This window comes from Rana temporaria, chromosome 2 (assembly GCF_905171775.1).
Source record: "Rana temporaria chromosome 2, aRanTem1.1, whole genome shotgun sequence".
Taxonomy (NCBI): domain Eukaryota; kingdom Metazoa; phylum Chordata; class Amphibia; order Anura; family Ranidae; genus Rana; species Rana temporaria.
Window position 1 is genome coordinate 428,040,817 of NC_053490.1, and position 18,871 is coordinate 428,059,687.

Genomic DNA, 18,871 nt, shown 5'->3' on the forward strand with positions numbered 1-18,871 from the left:
TTAAGTATGGACGTCGGGACAGCGTTGAATTTTGCGTCGATTGCGTAAGTCGTTCGCAAATAGGGCTTTGCGTAAATTACGTTCACGTCGAAAGCATTGACTATTTGCAACGTGATTAGGAGCATGCGCACTGGGATACGTTCACGGACGGCGCATGTGCCGATCGTTAGAGACGTCATTTAGGTGGGGTCATGTTTTATTTGCATAAAACACGCCCACCTCTTCAGAATTTGAATTTGGCGCGCTTACGCCCGCAGATTTACGATACGCCGCCGTAACTTAGGGCGCAGGTTCTTTATGAATCCAGCCCCAGCCTCACTAAGTTACGGCGGCGTAGCGTATCTAAGATACGCTATGCCCGCACAAACTTACGGCGGGCTATCTGAATCTAGCCCTATAAGTATAAGCCGAGGGGGCTATTTTCAGCCCTAAAAAAAGGGCTGAAAAACTTGGCTTATACTTGAATATATACGGTACCTTTAAATAATAATAATGTTCATTTGCTGTTGTATTGGATAACTTTATCCAGGTGACATGTGTACCTTAGACATGGTGTATAAAGAGTCACTATATCTGAATAACAAAGTTGCAAAAAATGGGGACTTCATCCCAGTCATCCCATGTAATTTCACAAAATGGCAGATGGCTTGATTTAGTGTAAATTTAGCATGTGTAACGTGCGGCATCCATTTTTTTTTTTTTTGAAAAGCCTATGGCGTGTGAACACACCCAAAAAACTCCACCCGGTGCAGAAAAAAAGTGCACACACATAAAGAGTGTTCACAAAAACGTGCAGACGGGTGCAACGTCAAGTGGTCCTCCTGTGAAGAGGGACCCATAACCCTGATCCCCCGGGGCGTTAGGCTCCAGACGGGGACTGAGGTACTGTGGTCCGAGCAACCGAAGCCGACACGGACCCAACTTCCTCGGAGGGACTGCCGAAACAGAACCCTCCCAGTACTAGGTGGGGCTCCCCCGAAGGGAGACCCCATGAGAGCAGGCGAACTAAGCCAGAAGGCCATGTCCACCCACTCCCAAGACGTTCAGGGCTGGCCCGAGGACCCGCACCCTACTAATCACACAGTGACGAAACGTGCACAACAAAAAAGTGACAAACACAGGCTTAAATACAATAAAGTGGGGGAAGGGATAGTGGAGAGGAGAGTGAAAGAAGTGGCCATTGTGGTGAAACAATGACCAGGCCCTCCGGCCAGGAATAAAAAATTCCTCCGGTCCTAGCCAAAACGTGCGGCATCCATACTAGTGGAATGTAAAGACTGCACCTTTTCACTGGGAGATTGGAGGACCATTTTAAATGATTCATGAGACCACCGATACATAGGTGTGAGCTTGTAGGTATTAACATTTTATTTTGCCTCAGTTGTACCTTGCTTGTGTAAATGTTTGTTTTCCCTTGTAGGATGCATACCTGTCCATGTGAATAATGGTGCGTGGTAACTTAAAGCATTTTTATAGCACTCGCTTTGCTTTAAGCCTCTTATTTCCTGCGCATTTTGCTGTGGCTGTGGATTATGGAAGCACTGAACTTTTTTAAAGTGCTGGTCAAGCACACTTGAATGTAATAATATATAAACCTAATGAATCATGGTTGATTGTGCACATTATCCTAAATTTATACAATTCATATGTAAATTAGAAAAAAAAAAAACGCGTTACCTTTTGTGATTTCTAATAAATATTTCTTACAAACAAATTCCTTTGAAATTATTTTATGCGTTGATCATGTGTTGGTCATGAAGTTGTTGCCCATCCATGAATTTGGTTTTGTTGCCCTGGGTAATTTCAGGACTGAATCGGGTTTCCTGCCTGAGCTCCATTTGAAAAGGGGTGGAAAAAAACCTGAAAATCATACTTACCTGGCAGGGTAGTGGCCATGATAACGAAGGTGATACTTCGTGTGGGACTCATTCATTGCACGCCGGGTGTACTGACCCTCAGCTTCATTAATACCGGGGGACTGTGTTCACACTTTAAAAAAAGAAACTGAAAATCATGTCTTTTTGAGAAGTTTATCTGTCAGAGCACTAGCTTATTTACATGTATTTGCATTACCAGTCAAAGTCAGAATCGGATATGCATTGTACAATGCTTGGTTTGATTTGTTTCCATGCACAGATAAACCAGCTGGTTTGTGTTCTAAATAAACGGTGTGATTGAAAAACTGAGCCACAGTCAGTCTATGTACGACAAAACGTGCAAACGTTCCAGGAGTTCAGCCACTTTGTAAACAGTGAAAACACACTATGAGTTAAGTCTAAGGCGGAGCATTGCATCTCCTCAACATATTTCTATTAATTATATCTGATTTGTGGCTCTACCAGAGGATACATGAAACACTTAGGGCTGTGAGTGAGGGGAGAGAAGCACACAAAGCAGCTATGCCCGCCCCTCCCCTCTGCTGCCCATTCTCAGATGCCTTTGCATTTTGTGAATGAGCTCACATAATACAAAGGCTTCTGTGATTGGACAGGATGGGTTAAGGACAGGCATAGTAGTTTCGGCGACTCTGTTGAAGACCTGAAGGATCAGCATGGGGCTTGTGGAACTACAGCGAATGTGGTCTTTTGATCTGTCAGACATTAAAAATAGAGATGAGTTCAGTGAAATGACATGCACCTCCTTGGACTTAACTCCTAGTGTGCCTTCACTGTTTACAAAGGATCTGAATTCCTGGAATTTTACTTTAATTGTAATCATGTATAGAATTTTATCATGTATAGAAATGTAACAAGCTTGCCCTACTTGCTACAACTTATTGATTTGGATCAAATTTTTTTTGAATATGCCTGCACTAAAAAATGGAGCTTTAGAAAAATCCAGCCAGCAAAATGCATTGTTGCATGCACCATCACTCCACTCGCACATGCATGGATACTTCCTCTCTCTTTTTGTTTTTATCTTAACTTGGTTTTGTTGGCTTCTACTGCGCTTGGTATTGATGTTATGTTTAGTTACTTTTGTGTCACTTTATAGATAAAAGTAAGAATAAGGCCCCTTTCACACAGCTGTTCTGATCAGGTCTTCTGGTTAGTTTGTTGGGTGGACCTGATCAGAAGGTTCATTCATCCCTATGGACAGGCCGGTGTAAATGGACTTGTGTCCGTTTACACTCGCCTACCATCAGGTCCACAAAAAAAAAAAAAAGGGAGGGGGGATCCATACTCTTCCATTTAGGCGGATTGGATCGGAAGGTAGTCGTGAGTAAACAGACAGCAGAGTTCATTGATTCCTGGCTGCCCAAAAGAGCAGCGCGGGCTCAAAAACTAGGCGGACACGTAGTCATCCGCCTGATCTGCTCCAAACAGAAGTGGATGTGTTAGCTGATCTCCTGCTGATCGTATTGGAATCTTTGCCTTTTGAAAGGGGCCAAATTGTATTTCCCGTTTTTTTTTGTTGTTTTTTTGGCTCAATTGACAACTAGAGAAAACCTTAAAGTTTGGTGCAGTTTTTGGGCCAGATTCACAGCCGAGATACGACGGCGTATCTCCTGATACGCCGTCGTATCTCTGAGATACGATTGTCGTATCTATGCGGCTGATTCATATAATCAGTTCCGCATAGATAGCCCTAAGATCCGACAGGTGTAATTACACCGTCGGATCTTAGGATGCAATTCTAGGCCGGCCGCTAGGTGGCGTTTCCATAGCGGTCGGCGTAGAATATGCAAATCACAAGTTACGGCGATTCCCGAACGTCCGCGTTACCCGTTGCTCTAACTTTACGTCGTTTCCGTCGAGATGCGCCGCGTAAAACTAAAGCTGCCCTCTAGGTGGACTAGCCAATGTTAAGTATAGCCGTCGTTCCCACGTCGAAATATGAAAAATCACGTCGTTTGCGTAAGTCGTCCGTGAATGGCGCTGGACGCCATTTACGTTAACGTTTAAGCAAATGACGTTCGTGCGACGTCATTTAGCGCAATGCACGTCGGGTAATTTTCCCGACGGAGCATGCGCAGTACGTTCGGCGCGGGAACGCGCCTAATTTAAATGGTGCCCGCCCCATTTGAATTAGGCGGGCTTGCGCCAAGCGCATTTACGTTACACCGCCGCAAGTTTACAGGTAAGAGCTATGTAAATCAGGCACTTACGCTGTAAACATGCGGCGGTGTAACGTAAATGGAATACGTTACGCCGCCGCTGCGTAACGGAAATGTATGTGAATCTGGCCCTTTATTTTTAAGGACCATTGGCTACCTGGTACTTGGGATTTGTTCATTCCTGGTGTCACCATCACGTAGGTGACAAAATGATTGCCGTAAATCATTTAACGGGTAACAAGCATTCAAAATGAAATGAATCCTTGATTCATTATATTTGTATCCTGTACCATGCACTTGATGCACTGGTATTTGAGCTGTAAATAAGTAAAATGTCTGCATTACTTTGGCCTTCCCCTTTACTCCAATATGCTGACCGAATGCTCCAGTCACCATGAGTTTGATCTTTCACTACTGCTTTTTTACAAGGTATAAAGGCTATAGCAATCTGTAGTCACTATGGAGATTCTGGGAGATTCCAGAGGTCAGTTCAAAATGTGCCCTAAACAGCAGATCAGACGCTGTGGCGAATGTTACTTATGCGTTACACACCTTCCCACACTCTGATCCCAGTTTTCAGGAGCTGTCAATGTTAAGGACCACTTCCCCTTTTTTTTTTTTTTTTTTTTTATTATTATTATTTAGATTTAGCTTTGCTAGGTATTAGCATTGAAATGCATTCTTATTTTTTTAATACTACTTATATACTAAATAAATTAGAATAGTCTATATGGTGGCAGTTTTCAATGGCTGTGTCTCCTCTTCGGTCTGTTTCAATTGTCCTGTCTTCCTCTCTATCCCATTCTTCATTGTATAGTAATGGTGACTGTTGGATTCTCTTTCAGTGCGTGATAAACTTAGGGAAATAGTTGGAGTCTCTACAAACTGGCGGTAAGGTGCTTTTCTCTAGTATGCCAAGATAGCAGGTGCAAGTTTATTTGCCAACCCTTGAAAATATTGTATGAACTCTCCTGTATTTCGATAGAGATCATGTGCAAGCCATGGAGGAAAGAAAGGCTCTGCAGTCTTTACTGGCCAAAAGGCAAGAGGACCTCCCGTCACGTAGAATGAAAGACAGCTACACTGAGGTCATGCTGCCACTTGGTAGCCAGCCAGAACTACGAGAAAAATACCTGAATGTTTATAACAATGTCCGGTAAGAACCTCTGCAGCCCGTCTGCTTTTACAATGTCAGTTTTTTGTGTCCAAAATTTTAAGACTCTCAGAAAAACATTTTTTTTTCTAATATTGAATATAAAGCATAAATATAAAGTGTGATACATTTATGTGTGGTGTATGTGTTATTTTTATAAGGTTGTAATTATTGCATTTTTTGTTTATAGGTTTGGTAGAATTCTTGAGGATCTTGACAGCTTGGGAGGTACAATTTTCAGCTATATCAAACTATATGGTATTTGTGTTTTGACAGAAGGATTTTAAAAACTTGACCACTGGGCACTTAAACCCCCTTCCTAACTAGGTCAATTTTCAGCTTTCGGTGCTCTCACAATTTGAATGACAATTACTGTACCCATATGAAATTTTTGTCCTTACAAATAGAGCTATCTTTTGGTGGTATTTAATCACCATTGGGTTTTTTATTTTTTGCACTATAAAAGAAAAAAGACAAAAAATTCTGTAAAAAAAAAAAAAAAAATTGTAATTTTTCTTCATAAATTTTGGTAAAAATAAGTACAATTTGGTGTATATTATTTGGTCTTTGTGAAAGTTAGGCCCCTTTCAGACTTGGGCGGGAGCCGCGGTGGCGGTATAACGCCGCTAAAAATAGCGGCGCTATACCGCCGGGATTGCAGAGGGAATCAGCCGCTAGTGGTGCGGTATTAACCCCCGCTAGCAGCCGATAAAGGGTTAATACCGCCGGCAATGCGCCTCTATAGAGGCGCATTGCCGGCGGTATTGCCACGGTTTCCCATTGTTTTCAATGGGAAGGAGCGGTATACATGCCGCTCCTCTCACCGCTCCAAAGATGCTGCTGACAGGAGATTTTTTTGTCTCCCGCCAGCGCATCGCCTCAGTGTGAAAGCCCTCCAAGTGAAGGAGTTTTTCAGGCGGGATAGCAGCGCTATTTTTAGCGCTGTACCGCCTGAAAAACTCCTCAATGTGAAAGGGGCCTTATGGCCCGTACACACGATCCGAATATCGTACGACAGATCATACGACTTTTTTCGCTTAATAGTCGCAAGTAAAATGAAATAGGTTATTAAATTCACGAAAATTCTCGTACGACCGAAAAAAATAATCGGAAGTGATGTCATGTGTTGTAATGTATTTGTATTGTATTTTCAGACGACAACTGTACTGACTAAACGAAAATCGTACGATCTGACATCGTACGAGGAACATTTTCGGGCATGTCCGATCGAATAATATCGGATGAACTGTCGTGATCGGCTCTCGAAAGTAGTGTACACACGATCCGAAAATCGTACGATTCTTCATCGGACGATCGTTTTCGTCCGATATTCGGATCATGTGTACGGGCCATTAGAGTCCACAAGCTATGGTGCCAATCTCTGAAATTGATCACACCTGAAGTACTGACGGCATATCTCATTTCTTGAGACCCTAACATGCCAGAAAAGTACAAATACCCCCCAAATGACCCCATTTTGGAAAGAAGACATTCCAAGGTATTTAGAAAAAGGCATGGTGAGTTTTTTTGAAGTTGTCATTTTTCCCCCCACAATTCTTTGCAAAATCAAGATTTTTTTTTTTCACAAAATGTTCATATTAGCAGGTTATTTCTCACACACAGCATATGCATACCACAAATTACACCCCAAAACACATTCTGCTACTCCCGAGTATGGCGATACCACATGTGTGAGACTTTTACACAGCATGGCCACATACAGAGGCCCAACATGCAGGGAGCACCTTCAGGCGTTCTGGGGCACCCAGGCCAATTCTGACATTTCTCTCCTACATGTAAAAATCATAATTTATTTGCTAGAAAATTACATAGAACCCCAAAACATTATATATGCTTTTTTAGCAAAGACCCTAGAGAATAAAATGGCGGTCATTACAACTTTTTATCTTGCACGGTATTTGCGCAGAAATTTTTCGAACGCGGTTTTAAAAAAAATAATGTTTTGTGCTTAAAAAAAAAACAGTAAAGTTAGCCCAATGTTTTTGAATAATGTGAAAGATGAAGTTACGCCGAGTAAATAGATACCTAACATGTCACCCTTCAAAATTGCACACGCTCGTGGAATGGCGCCAAACTTCGCTACTTAAAAATCCCCATAGGCAACGCTTTAATTTTTTTTATTGGTAACATGTTTTAAGTTACAGCCAAAATTATTGCTCTTGCTCTAACGTTCGCAGCGATACCTCACATGTGTAGCTTGAACACTGTTTTCATATGTCGGCAGGGATTACATATGCGTTCGCTTCTGCATGCAAGCACACGGAGACAAGGGCGTTTTAAAAAAAATAAAAAAATGTATTGTTTATTTTACTTTATTTACTTTAGTTTGACATCCCTTGTAATAGGAATATAGCATGACAGGTTCTCTTTACAGTGAGATGTGGTGTCAATAAGACCCCACATCTCACTTCTAGGCTGGGAAGCCTGAAATAAAAAAAAGTATCCTGGCTTTGATTGTAGCGGTGAGTCAGTAGAAGCACCGGAGGGTGGCGTATTGTGGGGTATTGCGGAGTATTGGCAGGGTATTGCTGGGTATGGACAGGGATAGCTGAGCATGGAGGGATGGATGAATAAAATTTGTTATGTCACAAATATATTGGAGAGAGTTCCTATATGTGTGGGTTTATTTTATATATATATATATATATATATATATATATATATATATATATATATATATATATATATATATATATATATATATATATATATTTTTTTTTATATATATACAATATTATTTTCATAGAATATTACAGGGGTTTAACCTTGTACACAGCAGATATATTTATGTGAGGGCTATCTACATATGCTAGTAGAATACATTACATCCTTACATATCTTCAATACATATCATTTTCATACACTCATAAACAAGGGGGAGAAAGAAAAAAGAAGGTAGAATAAAGAAGAAAAAAAAAGGGAAAAGGAAGGGGAAAAAATTGGATCGCTCCACTATGGCTAAACAATGGTATTTATTTATTTTTTAACTTACATTCTGCCTTCCGAAGCAAACTGTCATGGAATATTTCTATATTTTTTCAAAGCCAAGTTGAAAGTAGGTAAAAGGTTAATTTGCTTTTAACATTCAATATTGAATGAGTGTATTTTCCCAAATAAATACTATGTACACTGCTAGAAATTTGTTTGTTCGAGAAAATGATGCTGCTTTGAATTTTCTCATCAATGTGGTTGAAAATAAACAATGATATGACCCCACTGACCATAAGTAAAACATTCTTTAAAATTAAAAATGTTAAATGAAATTCTACTAGTGTATGGCCAGCTTAACACTGTTGGCAGTCCTAACAAGTGCTATAACAAGAGAATAGGGCATTTTTTTTTTTTTTTTTTTTTTTTTTAAAGCTCTATGTTGAAGTATTGGAAGTTTTTGCAGTATATACTGATTTTTGCTTTTCTGTACTAGTTCTCATCTGCTACACCCACACCAAGTCTGAATCGCGCAACACATCTCCTCTTTCAATAGTCACTGCCTTGGTGGACAAGATTGGTGAGTGTTTGGGATGAAAAACTCCAGATTTGGTACCAGCTTTGTTTTTTACTGTGACTCTATGATAATCAATTCACAGTAAATCTTTGAAGTCAAGTAATTGATATCCATTGATAAGCTTTGTGTGGTTGGTGGTGGCATCATCTATTATTAGGGTTGCACCGATACCCTTTTTTTTTTTTTTTTTTACCGGTGGGTACGCGCACCGATACTTTCAGTCAAGTACTCGCCAATGCCGAGGGCCAATACCTTTGCAATGCAATTTGAGCCCATACAAAATGAATGGGCTCAAATCGCACTGCACCAACTCGCATGCGGTTTCCCACACCACTCTTGTGTGAACCCAGGCCAAAGTCACTATGAGAAGCCTGGGTTTACACAGGAGCGGTGTGGGATACCAAATGCGATTCGGACATGGGTTGCACCCCATTCTTGTTCAAATCGCATGCATTTCTTTGCAGTGCGATATGAGCAAAGGTTTTGATTTCAGGTATCTGAGCATTTGCATGTGTACGAATATGCGTGCAAATGCTTGGTATCGGCATTGGTACCGGTATCAGTATAGGTGCAACCCTATTTATTATGGTACAGTTATTTATTTTAAAAAAAAAACATTTTTATTAGGTATAAAAATACCCACAAACAGACAAAAACGTTATGGTACAATCAATTTAGACGAACAGTTCATACCAATGACCCAGCTGACATGGAAAAAACTCTCTGATAGCCAACATGTGCAATAATTATTAGTAGGGCTGTTGCTGATTAAAATTTTCGTATTCGATTAATCAATTTTTTTTATACATTTTTTTTTATCAATTAATCAACTAATTTTGATTAATTATAACGCACATACAGATCCAACTACTTTTAGCTGATCTCCTTGCAGGCTGATTTTCAGTGCAGCTACCAACCACTGGAAAATGCATAACAGGATACAAAAAACACACAAAGGCAGCGCTCGATGGGAATAGCATTAAAACTTTCATAGTCTTCAAGTAGGTAAAAAAAAAAAAATTGCACTGGAGATAAAAATCCATGTAGCTACATAAACTGGAAAAATGGTGCGAGTAATACCAAACGGTAGCAAAAGCAGTCATAAAAACATGTAGCTAAGTATGATACTGGTATAAAAATGTGTACAACGATACCACTGCTGAATCCAGATGAGGAGGGGTTAACATCAGTGTGTCGGCATGTAGATGTCCCGTGAAGGGAACTATCACAACTCCCAGTGGATGGTTGTAGAATCCCAGGTTGATAGAGGATAGTAAGGTCCCACCGGCATGCAGATATGAAGGCACAGCAAAGGAGCCCTTCAGATGGACACGGCAGCCCTAATTTTTTTTTTTTTTGCCTTGGCATACACTTTTAAAAATATGTATATAAAGCAAAAACTTTTTGTGTTCGTTTTGGATAGAGTAAGGAGTGATTATTCCGCTTTTTTAATTTTTTTTCTTAAATTTTTTTTTTTTTACTGCTGTCCCTGGTGTCCTATCAGAGAGATTGCCTTTTAGTTCTTGTCCCGAAGAAACAGCAGAAAGCAAGGGGAGATCTTTCTAAAGCAAGAGTGGCCATACACCAGGGCTCGACAAATCCCGGGCGCCAGGTCGCCATGGCGACTAGAAATAGGGTCCTGGCGACTTGAATTGGAAGGGGGCCATCTGGTGGTGAGCCGTGGGTATTACAAGTTATTACCACCAGATGTGAGCTGGCGCCATCTGGTGGTGGCCGTTGGTATTACAAGTTAAGCATTACAAGTTAAACAGCAATTCTAATGTTGTTTTTCACTATTTTCACTGCCATCTTCTTCCCTCTAATTAGAACCCCCAAACATTGTATATATTTTTTATCCTAACACCCTAGAGAATAAAATGGCGATCGTTGCAATACTTTCTGTCACGCAGTATTTGCGCAGCGGTCTTACAAGCGCACTTTTTTGTGAAAAAATGACACTTTTTTTCATTAAAAAATAAGACAACAGTAAAGTTATCCCCATTTTTTTTTTATATTATGAAAGATAATGTTACGCCGAGTAAATTGATACCCAACATGTCACGCTTCAAAATTGCGTCCGCTCGTGGAATGCCGACAAATTTTTACCCTTTAAAATCTTCATAGGCGACGTTTAAAAAAAATCTACAGTTTGCATGTTTTGAGTTACAGAGGAGGTCTAGGGCTAGAATTATTGCTCTCGCTCTACCAATCGCAGCGATACCTCACGTGTGTTTTGAACACCGTTTACATATGCGGGCGCTGCTCACGTATGTGTTCGCTTCTGCGCGCAAGCTCGTCGGGACGGGGCGCGTTTTCTGGCTCCTAACTTTTTTTACCTGGCTCCTAGATTCCAAGCAAATTTGTCAACCCCTGCCATACACACATATATTTTATTTTTATGTTCGGTCTGTGGGCTGACTATTTCATCCCTCCATGCTATACAGCACAGATGTACGAATCTCCCACTGCAGCTAGTTTGTATTTTGACAGCTGGCTGTCAAATGATCCCAAACATCAGATGTAGCTAGTTGGATCGGTCAGAATACAATGACACAGCAGGGAGGATTCCTTGCATGTGTGGATGTGTGGACCCATTTGTTTTTGTTTTTTCGATCAGCCCTCTGGTTGATTAAAAAATAAATAAAAAACAAGGCATCTATGTCCAGCCTTAGATTTTTCAATCCAGATAGGAGTGGGAAGACGGTAACACCCACTAATTGAAGTTCAACGGGAATCAGCCAAAATTTGAAGTGTGTGACCAGATTTCACCATCGAAAGATTTCCCCTCCACCTGCTCTGGTGGCAATTTAAAAATGTTAGATTTCCTTTCAACCAATACTAAAAAGGTTCCAATCTAAAACAAAGAGAGATTTTGCCATAACAAAACACTTAATGCTGGTCACAAAATTCAACTTTTATAATCCTCTTTAGATTTATCCACAACTACGGTATATGCTATGAGAAGCTAAAACAGACTGAGCACTGAAGTAACGAGTTTAATGGCACCCTTGACTCTTTTTATTTTGAATTCTATTACATATACATATATATATATATGTATATATATATATATGTGTATATATATATATATATATATATATATATATATATATATATATTGTGTGTGTTTATTGATTTATAATAAATGCTTTGCTTTACTAAATGACACTGTGTTTAATATGTTTCAGATCTACGTAAGCAGATCATTTCTCCTGACTGTGACATTAAGCTGACAGGCCATGTGTCATGGGTTGGGAAAACTTCAATGGAAGTCAAAATGCATATGTTACAGGTATGTATTATGTAATGCCTGTATTTGACTTTATTGCTTTTTTTATTTTTTTTTCATCATAAATAAAATTGACATTGGTTGTTCTTTATAGTGTTTTACTAGAAGATTTTGTATCCAAAAGAAATAACAACATTACATAGAATAAAGCCTACATAATATTTCACTTGTCTAGCCAAGTGACTTATTATATAGTTACATCCAAGAAGATATTACAGGGAATTTACAATTAGAAAACAACATGGGCCACCATTTCTGACCTTTTTTTATATGAAAAGAATGTAGCAAGGGAAGTCGGTAATCTGATCTTAAAAGCTGCCACACATGGGCCGAATATTGGCTGGTTAAAAAAAAACAGACTGACATTGTGCCAGTACAGCAGCCTGTCCAACAGAAGCTGGCCTAACGTCCCAGCTGTGTCGAACAAGCATGCTGTAAAACTGGCAGCTGATCAGCATTTAATCAGAGCTTGCAGGCAATGGCTGCGAGCCCTGATAGGTGTGTTCTGGCAGGAGGCAGTCCCACTCTCAGAACCCAATAGCTCAGCAGGGAGATCGGTGTATTAAAGGGGTTGTAAAGGTTCATGTTTTTTCACCTTAATGCATCCTATGCATGAAAGTGGAGGTTCACCCAAAAACGTAATTTTTAACATTAGATTGAGGCTCGTTTTGTCTAGGGGAATCGGGTGTTTTTTTTAAAATCGAAGCAGTACTTACCGTTTTAGAGATAGATCTTCTCCGCCGCTTCCGGGTATGGGCTGCGGGACTGGGAGTTCCTATTTGATTGACAGGCTTCCGACGGTCGCATACATCGCGTCACGATTTTCCGAAAGTAGCCGAACGTCGGTTCGCAGGCGCCGTATAGAGCCGCACTCGTTCGGCTACTCGTGACGCGATGTATGCGACCGTCGGAAAGCCTGTCAATCAAATAGAAACGCCCAGTCCCGAAGACCATACCCGGAAACGGCGGAGAAGATCTCTCTCTAAAACGGTAAGTACTGCTTCGATTAAAAAAAAAAACACCCGATTCCCCTTGACAAAATGAGCCTCAATCTAATGTTAAAAATTTTTTTTCGGGTGAACTCCCGCTTTAAGGTGAAAAAAATATCTGATGTTTGCCCCCCCCCCCCCCCCGTTTACTTACCTGAGCCCTCGAAAGTCCCGCGTCGAGACCGCACTTGATCTCAGCTCGGTCTTCTCGGCTCTTCATTGGATAGATTGATAGCAGCGCAGCCATTAACTCACGCTGCTGTCTATCAACTCCAATCACGCAAGGGCTGGGCTGAGTCCTGTAGTTGGCGGCTATGGACGCCGAATACAGGACTCGGGAGCGTGCCCGCAAGGTAACCCCCCTTGGGAGAGCACTTCCCAGGGGGTTACCAGAAGCGGGTAGGAGCCGAGAAAGCCAATGAGGGACCCCAGAAGACAAGGATCGGGGCCAGTCTGTGCGAAACGAGCTGCACAGTGAAGGTAAGTATGACATGTTTGGTATTTAAAAAAAATGTAAGCTTTACAACCACTTTAACATTGCATAATTAGTACCATGAATGCCTCAGAACTACCTGTGTGCGTACCAGGATTTATGCTTGTTATGAATCAGTGACTTAGAAAACATTTGAAATCCAGAAGATCAGCATAATAGATAGACAAGTAGATTTGTCAAAAGCAGATCAGCAGTAGCAGCCTACATTTTTTTTTCAGGACAGGTTCACTATAAGTTGACATAATAAACTGGTCTCCAAACTGGGTGCATGATTAGCAATGTTAGAAACCTGGAATTAATAATCAATGGGGAGGTCAATACTGGACAGCGTATTGCATTTTGGGGGTCTTGCCTTTTTAAACATTGATTCCTTAAAATGGCTTTTAATTGCATCATTTTTAGTTAGTTATTTATTTGTTATTTTTGAAAAGCGGCACCCACATCCCAAGTACATTTACACAGTCCTGATACCAGCTGGGCTGCTATTCTTATGCCGCATACACACGATAATTTTTTGGGTTTTTTAAAAATGTAATTTAAAACGATCGTGTATGGGTTTCAGAGCATTTTTCGGGTTCTGAAAAACGACAAAAAAAAATTCGAACATGCTCTATTTTTTTCACAACGTTTTAAATGATGTTGTTTTTCGGGTTGTAAAAAATGATGGTGTGTGGGCTTTAACGACGTGAAAAACCTGTGCATGCTCAGAAGCAAGTTATGAGACGGGAGTAAGTACATTCATCACGCTGTAACAGACAGAAAAGCGCGAATCGTCATTTACTAACACAAAATCAGCAAAAGCAGCCCCAAGGGTGGCGTCATCCACATGGAACTTCCCCTTTATAGTGCCGTCGTACGTGTTGTACGTCCCTGCGCTTTGCTAGAGCTTCTTTTTTTCACTATCGTGTGTAGGCAAGTTGTTTTAATGATGAAGTTGGAAAAAACGTTGTTTTTTCTAGAGGCTGAAAAACGTTGTTTTTTACAACCCGAAAAATTATCGCGTGTACGCGGCATTAGGCTAAGTTCATACTGGCATTGAAAGCAGGCATTTGAGGGGGTGTTTTTTAATGCTCCTCAAACACCTATGCAAATGATACTAGTGGTGACAGCAGTTGTCACATGAGCTAAGGACGTATACAGTGGGCACTTCTGTTCAGCAGTGCCAATTTAACAGAAGTGGATGATAGTTAAGCATTAAAATGATAAGTCTCTTTGCATCTTGCTATGGGGGCAGCTGAGCCGCCCTGTTTATTCATACACAGAGCCGAGGCTAGGCCCCCTCTTTCTCCTTATTGGCTCAAAGACTTTGATAGCAGTGGGAGCCAATGGCGCTCTGTTGTTGTCTCAGCTAGTGAGGAGGAAGAGTCCCGTGCAGCCGAGTCTCTCCTGCAACTTTGCTCGATTGGAGATGGCACTCCGGTAAGTATTAGGGGGGCTGCATTAAGATAAAATCTTCTGACTCTACAATCACTTTAATTAGCCATGAAGAAGATTATGTGGCAAATAACTACATAACATAATCTTTGTGTTTTTTGGTGGTTACAGCTTCATGACGGTGTTTACAGTCCTGTGCTGGATGCAACGTTTGTTATGGTGGCCCGGGATCCAGAAAACAGGAGGTAAATAGGTGCTGAATATAAATGGTTACATATTCTACAGATCACCTCTTTCCAAGAATGTGTTTTGGGATAGCCTATTGTTATAATAAGTATAGATAACATAGTGCATAGTATTTTGAGAATAAGGGGTAGATTCAGGTAGGGAGCGCGTATTTGTGTGCGGGCGTAACGTATCCTATTTACGCTACGCCTCCGCAACTTTGACAGGCAAGTGCATTATTCACAAAGCACTTGCTCCGTAAGTTGCGGCGGCGTAGCGTAAATTGGCCGCCGTAAGCCTGCCTAATTCAAATCTGTAAGATGTGGGCGTGTTTTATGCAAAATCATCGTGACCCCACGTAAATGACGCTTTTTATGAACGGTGCATGCGCCGTCCGTGAAAGTATCCCAGTGCGCATGCTCCAAATTAACCCGCAAAAAGCCAATGCTTTCGACATGAACGTAAATTACGCCCAGCCCTATTTGCGAACGACTTACGCAAACGACGTAATCAACGGAAAATTCGACGCGGTCCCGACGTCCATACTTAACATTGGCTGCCCCTTATATAGCAGGGGTAACTTTACGCCGGAAAAGGCCTTACGTAAATGGCGTATCTGTACTGCAACGGCCGGGCGTACGTTCGTGAATAGGCGTATCTAGCTGATTTACATATTCTAGGCGTAAATCAGCATACACGCCCCTAGCGGCCAGCGTAAATATGCAGTTAGGATACGACGGCGTAGGAGACTTACGCTGGTCGTATCTTAGACAAAACCCCCGTATTTTTGAATATGTTCAGGTGTTTTTAACTAGCCTTGCAGGATAAATGTCATTTTTGCATGTGTGTGCTATAATCTGTTTTGTACTGTATTTGGTCTTATAGCAGCACCAGCTTAGATGTATAGCATTTTTAGGGTGTGCCCACCAAGTATCTTTTTGTATCTTAGACAAATTCTGGCGTATCTGATTCTTTGAATCAGGCGCCAAGATACGACGCCTCACACTCAGAGATACAGCGGCGTATCTGGAGATACGCCGTCGTATCTCCTACCTGAATCTGGCCCATAATGTGTAAACTGTTCCAGGTATGGAGAGAGTCCATTAGATTATTACTGTGAGATGAATGGTCTAATGTTTCAAAAGAATATAATGTAGTGATGATAATGTTGGTAAAGGTTGGGTTACCTAGGGAATGGACCACCATCAGCCGTCTCGGAGATGTGTTATTGTTATCTATCTTCTGATTTAAATTTAACTCTGTTGATATGCACTTAGCACCAGGATCTTGGGACATTTATTTAATTGCTGGCATATGACTGTGTGTGGTGTTCTTTCGTAATATGGGTCCAAAGTGGGTGTAATGGTGCTGGACTTTTTAGTGGTTCTAATGGTACTATAAAAATGTAACTTCTCATGCCTTATTAATATCCTTAGGCCAGCATTTGTGAATCCTTTAGTTCCTAATGGAGAAGAAGAGGAAAATCTTTTCAAGCAAGGGGAAAGTAAGTGTTCATCTAACCCACCCTTTCACAACTTTAACATGCAGGTACCCTTGGAATAACTTTCCTGTCCCAGGGAACCCCTAACAAAATATGCTATAGCTACCATCTATCTAGCTTGCAGCACCTTAGTGTAGTGGTCTTTGGAAAGACTGCTCCTTACATTTGTGCTAAAAACATTATTGTTGCCAGTAGTTACTTATCTGAGAGGCAGGAACTGCTCAGAGAATGCCTAGCAATCTCTAGAGGAACCCTAAATTTCTATGGAACCTCGGTTGAGAAAGGCTGATGGTTAAAATCGTGCTTGTGAACAAATTAATTACATTCATGCATTATTCTCATGGCTTTATATGACATAAAGAAGAGGGGTAGGTGGTGTGACCCTCACTGTTTTGTACTACGCAGTTGCCCAAAGTAACCTTCTAGTCATCTTCCAATTGTCATTCTTGTTGCATAGTAATGGGGAGCTAAGATGAAAACTAGAAAACATATTTGAGGGATATATATATATATATATATATATATATATATATATATATATATATATATATATATATATATATATATATATATATATATATTTTTTTTTTTACTTTTTTTTCAACACTGTTATGAGTTATTTTCCTGAACCCTTTTAAGTATAGATTTTTGACACCAGAATCTACTAGTTCTTAGGAGTGGTGGCCGACCCCACCTACTCTGTACAAAAAAAGTTCAGTATACTTGCCTTATTTTAGTCTACACAGTGCTAACAGCTATGGGAGCCTATGGGTTACGTTACAGAATACCCACCTGTTGTGGAGCGCTCCATGACATTGGACAGACAGACCTACTGAATCAAATGACCAGTATGGATAAAAAAAAAGGTAAGTATACAGATCTTTCTTTACACAGTGCAGATAGGAGGAGGCGGAGGGAATATTTTTAAAAATACTATAGTTGGTGTAATGCCTCATACACACGACCGGGTTTTCTGACAGGAAAACTGCGAGGAGAGCTTTTGGCCGGGAATGCCGGCCATGTGTACACTCCCTCGCAGTTTTTCCGACGGGAAAACTGCCAAAATCTTGCGGTAAAAAAAGAGAACTAGCTCTCTATTTTTTTTCCCCCGTCGGGATTCCCAACAGAATTTTTCCTGCCGGAAATCCCGAGCGTGTGTACGAGGCATTAGACTTGCATTCCACTTTAACTTCTACTAAGATGATGATGGCCAAACATATATTCAAGTTTAAGGCCACTGGGGGTCATTATAAATACTAGTGCAAATGGAAATCTCTTGTGTATCATGTTTCCAACTATGCTTTTTATCCTCTTTTGATAGTGAATAAGTCGAGGCGAGTTGCATTCAGTACCGCATCTCTTCTGAAAATGGCTCCAGAAGCAGAAGAAAGGAAAATTGTGCATGACATGTTTTTGAACACACTAGATACAAAGTATGTGCATAGGGGTAAATACAAGTCATTTGAATATGGATGGGGCAAGTATCTTTCTGGATTTTTTCACTAATGTCGTTCTTTAGCACAGTGAGCTTCAGAAGTCGTGTATTGCCTCACAAGTCGGTGTGGATGGAAGATGCTAAACTGAAGGGCTTGGAGATCTGTCACCCACAGGTATTATCCTATCTTACATACTAAGACCCGGATTCACAACGGAGTTACGACGGCGTATCTCCGGATACGCCGTCGTAACTCTGAGTTGCGTGGTCGTATCTATGCGCCTGATTCATAGAATCAGTTACGCATAGATTTCTATTAGATCCGACCGGTGTAAGTCTCTTACTCCGTCGGATCTTAACTGCATATTTACGCTGGCCGCTAGGAGCGTGTACGCTGATTTACGCCTAGAAATATGTAAATCAGCTAGATACGCAAATTCACAAAAACGTACGCCCGGCCAACGCAGTACAGATACGCCGTTTACGTTAGGCTTTTCCCGGCGTAAAGTTAACCCCTGCTATATGGTGGTGTACATGCGGCGTACCAATGTTAAGAATGGCCGGCGTTCCCGCGTCGAAATTTGAAAATTTTACTTTGTTTGCGTAAGTCGTCCGTGAATGGGGATGGATGTCATTTACGTTCACGTCAAAACCAATACGTCCTTGCGGCGTACTTTGGAGCAATGCACACTGGGATATTCCACGGACGGCGCATGCGCCGTTCGTGAAAAACGTCAATCACGTCGGGTCACATAACATTTACATAAAACACGCTCCCCTGTTCCACATTTGAATTAGGCAGGCTTACGCCGGCCTATTTACGCTACGC

The 18,871-nt window shown here is 41.0% G+C and overlaps 1 protein-coding gene and 1 pseudogene across 2 annotated transcripts in view; both read left to right on the plus strand.

Moving 5' to 3' along the window:
- Positions 1-18,871, plus strand: part of ACOT9 (acyl-CoA thioesterase 9) — a 37,535-nt gene that overhangs the window by 9,822 nt on the left and 8,842 nt on the right. The window contains exons 3-12 of one of the 2 annotated variants that reach the window (XM_040338266.1): positions 1,421-1,447; positions 4,903-4,948; positions 5,043-5,213; positions 5,401-5,438; positions 8,656-8,739; positions 11,925-12,028; positions 15,053-15,126; positions 16,543-16,610; positions 17,929-18,040; positions 18,127-18,217. In XM_040338266.1, coding sequence (XP_040194200.1) covers positions 1,421-1,447; positions 4,903-4,948; positions 5,043-5,213; positions 5,401-5,438; positions 8,656-8,739; positions 11,925-12,028; positions 15,053-15,126; positions 16,543-16,610; positions 17,929-18,040; positions 18,127-18,217 — 815 coding nt within the window. The remainder of the gene's footprint in view (positions 1-1,420; positions 1,448-4,902; positions 4,949-5,042; positions 5,214-5,400; positions 5,439-8,655; positions 8,740-11,924; positions 12,029-15,052; positions 15,127-16,542; positions 16,611-17,928; positions 18,041-18,126; positions 18,218-18,871) is intronic. The other variant, XM_040338267.1, reaches the window with a different exon arrangement.
- LOC120929901 lies at positions 1,870-1,994 on the plus strand (annotated as a pseudogene).